Source organism: Sapajus apella, unplaced genomic scaffold (genome assembly GCF_009761245.1).
Source record: "Sapajus apella isolate SASKATOON/1434 unplaced genomic scaffold, GSC_monkey_1.0 scaffold11, whole genome shotgun sequence".
NCBI classification, from domain to species: domain Eukaryota; kingdom Metazoa; phylum Chordata; class Mammalia; order Primates; family Cebidae; genus Sapajus; species Sapajus apella.
In genome coordinates, this window is record NW_022436951.1 from 42,010,955 (window position 1) to 42,015,019 (window position 4,065).

General features: G+C 45.5%; 1 protein-coding gene and 1 long non-coding RNA gene across 2 annotated transcripts in view; one reads left to right on the top strand and one right to left on the bottom strand.

Annotated features, from left to right (window-relative positions):
- Positions 1-4,065, top strand: part of LOC116552439 — a 17,081-nt gene that overhangs the window by 3,005 nt on the left and 10,011 nt on the right. Inside the window, exon 2 of the long non-coding RNA XR_004269379.1 lies at positions 996-998. This is a non-coding gene — a long non-coding RNA (uncharacterized LOC116552439). The remainder of the gene's footprint in view (positions 1-995; positions 999-4,065) is intronic.
- Positions 166-4,065, bottom strand: part of SDHA (succinate dehydrogenase complex flavoprotein subunit A) — a 28,454-nt gene continuing 24,554 nt past the window's right edge. Inside the window, exons 14-15 of the mRNA XM_032279195.1 lie at positions 2,698-2,811; positions 166-512 (exon numbers count right to left, since the gene is read on the bottom strand). Coding sequence (XP_032135086.1) covers positions 426-512; positions 2,698-2,811 — 201 coding nt within the window. The 3' untranslated portion in view covers positions 166-425. The remainder of the gene's footprint in view (positions 513-2,697; positions 2,812-4,065) is intronic.

The following is a 4,065-nucleotide window of genomic DNA, read 5'->3' on the forward strand; positions in this document are numbered from 1 at the left end:
CAAAAAAAAAAAAAAAAAAAGAAGAAGAAAGAAATTGCAACAAAATATCTGGATTTTGATGTAACAGAATGCAAAGATAATTACATTTGATATTTTAGGTCAACAAATATGACTAAAGTCATAACAGTAAAATATTTTAAGTGGATTTGGAAATAAAAGAAAGTCTGTTCATCTATGTTTTATTTTAGAGCTGTGTCCAGTTTTCTGGTGTCACAGGAATGAAGGGAGGGACAAAGGTAAGTGCTGCGGTCCCTGGCCACTGGGTTCCTGGCAGGCTCCTGGCCGCTGAGTGCCAATCTCCCTTCAATGGACTCCTCTTTCACCAGAGTGCAGAAGCTTATAAAGACAGTTATGACATGAACACATGCATGAGCTATGATACATAATTACAAAAGCTGCTTCTGTCATCACCGCATCTTGTCTCATCAGTAAGAGCGAATGGCTGGGGGAACGGTGGTGCAGTCAGCCTCGTTCAAAGTTTTGTCGATTACAGGTCTATATTCCAGAGTGACCTTGAAAAGAAGGGTCAGTGGTAAGTTAAGCACGAAAATGTACAAAAAGCCACCTCTTGTGTTCCTTTTGAAAAATTTTAACTATAAGGCCAGGTGTGGTGGCTCACGCCTATAATCCAAGCACTTTGGAGGCCAAGGCAGGCGGACCACCTGAGGTCAGGAATTCAAGACCAACCTAACATGGTGAAACCCCATATTTATTTAAAAAAAAAAAAAAAAGAAAAGAAAAATTTTAACTATAAAAGCAGATTTACGGGCTGGGTGCGGTGGCTTATGCCTGCGATCCCAGCACTTTGTTTGGGAGGCCGAGGCGGACGGATCACCTGAGGTCAGGAGTTTGAGACCAGCCTGATCAACATGAAGAAACCCCATCTCTACTAAAAATACAAAATTAGCTGGGCATGGTGGCTCGTGCCTGTAATCCCAGCAACTTAAGAGGCTGAGGAAGGAGAATTGCTTGAACCTGGGAGGCAGAGGTTGCAGAGAGTCCAGATTATGCCATTACACTCCAGCCTGGGCATTAGAGCTACGAAAATGACATTGTGCAAGAGTCTCAGTGCTTTACAAAAATACTCCCATCACGAAAAGTGGGAGAACCCTCGCATATACCAAAACACTTTATGTTCAAGCTATCTACTTCCAGTTTTTATACTTCAAAGTAAATATTTTATAGGTTGAACATGCTTGATCCAAAAATCTGAAATTCTCCAAAACTTGAAACTTTCTGAGCACCAATATGACATTCAAAAGAAAAGCGCCATGGAGTCAGACCTTCCAATTAGGGATGGTGAGACAGTAAGTATAATGCAAATATTCCAAAGTCTGAACACGCCTGAAATCCGAAACACTTCTGGCCCCAGGGATTTCACATAAGGAATACTCAAGCTGTGTATTAAATATGCACGCACAGTAAAAGGTAGACACACATATAAAGAAACTTAAAACCATAATGGGTCATCTCTGATTAGTGAGCTCTTATTTCAATCTCTTTGTACTTTCTAAAATGAGTATGTATTTCTTGAAAAATCACCAAAACTAGCCAGCCATATTGGTTCATGCCTGTTGGGGAGGCCAAGGCAGGTGGATCACTGGAGCTCAGGAGTTCAAGACTAGTCTGGGCAACATGGTGAAACCCTGTCTCTACAAAACATACAAAAATTAGCCAGGCATGGTGGCATGTGCCTGGGAGCCTGAGGTGGGAGGATCACCTGAGCCTGGGGGAGGTTGAGGCTGCAGTGAGATGAGACCAAGCCACTGCATTCCAGCCTGGGCAACAGAGTGAGACTCTACCTCAGAAAAAGCAAAAAGAAAACAAAACAAAAAAACCCAAACCCCAAAACATTAAAAACAGACTTGTGCTAAGCAAGTGAAGTGTGATTTTTATATACTATCAGAAAATGGCCTTCATGATAAATCCTGAAAATGACCGATTGCCTGAATTACAGACACACTAAATGGTAGTGAGAGTCCAAACGAAACATTCAGACACAGGTAAATGATTATACAACTATCTCTTACAAGGTATGAAAAGCTTAAAGGTAAAAGCTTTCCATCTTCATTATTTCTGAATCTTAATGCCCACTGGCAATGCCACATGGTGAGCTGTGCTTGCGTCGAACAGGGCTGCAAGCCCCCAGGCACACCCTCGGCTGGCTATTACAGAATCCTGCTCACCTAACCCCCTCCTCACTTTCTGCCCTTCTCTGCTTGCTCAGTGCCCAGGGGAGGCTAAGGGCTGCACTGCACCCCTCAGCTGCTGCTTCCAGGTGGCCCAGCCCATGGGAAGAGAGGGGAGTAGTCTCTTCTGGGCTCCCTTGGCTTGGGACAGGTTTCTGGTAGTGGCTGTGTGTCCCCACCCCAGACCTTGACTTGTCGCTAGGTCTACAATCATTGTCTCCTCCCCTGCCACCAGGCCTTGGACCCTTGCTCCTGTCCAGTGACTTCCATCTGGCCCACACTACGGAGTAACCCTTCCTAAGGCTCCTCTGAACCACTGGCAGGCACTGGATTCTGTTTCCAGCCAGAAGCCTGACTGACATAGTGCTTTTTCAGTGGTGCCTCACATCTGCCAGTGGTGACTTAAATCTGGCCTGCTCCTCCCTGTGCACCATCAGCAAGGCCAGCCTGAAGCCTGGGTGGGGCCGTGTGGGTGTTGGGCTGTGGTGAGAACAAAGTCCACACTGACCTTCCCAGTGCCCACGTCCACATAGGACAGGGTGTGCTTCCTCCAGTGCTCCTCAAAGGGCTTCTTCTGTTGCCCCTGGATGGGCTTGGAGTAATCGTACTCATCAATCCGCACCTGAGGCCAGAAACACCATCACATTTCTTATTACTCTAACAGAGCAATACAGAGAAACACGGCAAACACTAAAATGACGTAAGAGACACAAGGCCTAGAACTCATTCCGTTTCCACTTCAGCCCAGGAGGTTGGCACCATCAACATGCTCCGAATCCAGTGGCCACATGGCTGGCCAGCGGTGCAGCCAGCAGTGAGTCCAGAGTAATCCATGCCCGCATTTTCCCTTAGACATCCTTCATGTACCTAAGAGTTTATCAGATACTTTGACTTTTTACTCCATGCTCTGGGAGACTACCTCAACCTTTTCTTTCAGCATGTTTCTATTTAAAAAAAATTCTTTTTTGAGACAGGGTCTCACTGTGTCACGTGGACTGGAGTGCAGTGGTGGGATCACAGCTCACCGGAGCCTTGACTTCCCCAGCTCAATCAATCATCCTCCTCAGCCTCCTGAGTAGCTGGTAATTTTTTATTTTTTTTAGAGGCAGGTTTTGCCATGTTGCCCAAGCTGGTCTAGAACTCTGGGGCTCAAGTGATCTGCCTGCCTCGGCCTCCCAAATGCTGGGAGCCACTGTGCCTGGCTTATATTCTAATTAAAACTTGTTGTGATAACTAAACTAAATTTATGCTACTGGCAGGGCACAGTGGCTCACGCCTGTACGTAATCCCAGCACTTTGGGAAGCCAAGGTGAGTGGTTCACTTGAGGTCAGGGTTCAAGACCAGCCTGGACAACATGGTGAAACCCTGTCTCTACTAAAAATACAAAAATTAGCCAGGTATGGTGGTGTGCACCTGTAGTCCCAGATACTCAGGAGGCTGAGGCAGGAGAATCGCTTGAACCTAGAAGGTGGAAGTTGCAGTGAGCCAAGATTGCACCACTGCACTCCAGCCTGGGTGACAGAGCGAGACTACTTCACTTCAAAAATAATAACAATAAAATAATAATAATAATAATAATAATAAATGTATACTACTATCCGTATTCTGGCAAACACAGATTCATATACTTTGCAGGAAAGACTCTTAATATGTACAAGGAGGAAGAACAAGTTCTGAGCAGTGACTATAGCCATCAGCATATTCTAGTGGAGGGTAAATCAGTAACATTTCACAGTAAATACAAGTGATTTTGCCATTCACTGTGTTCTTTGCAGGAGCTATAAGACCCTTCCTAGACCCCAGAGCAGGTCACCAAAGTGCAGGATCGATAAGACCTTTCCCAGACCCCAGGGCAGGTCACCAGAGTGCAGGATC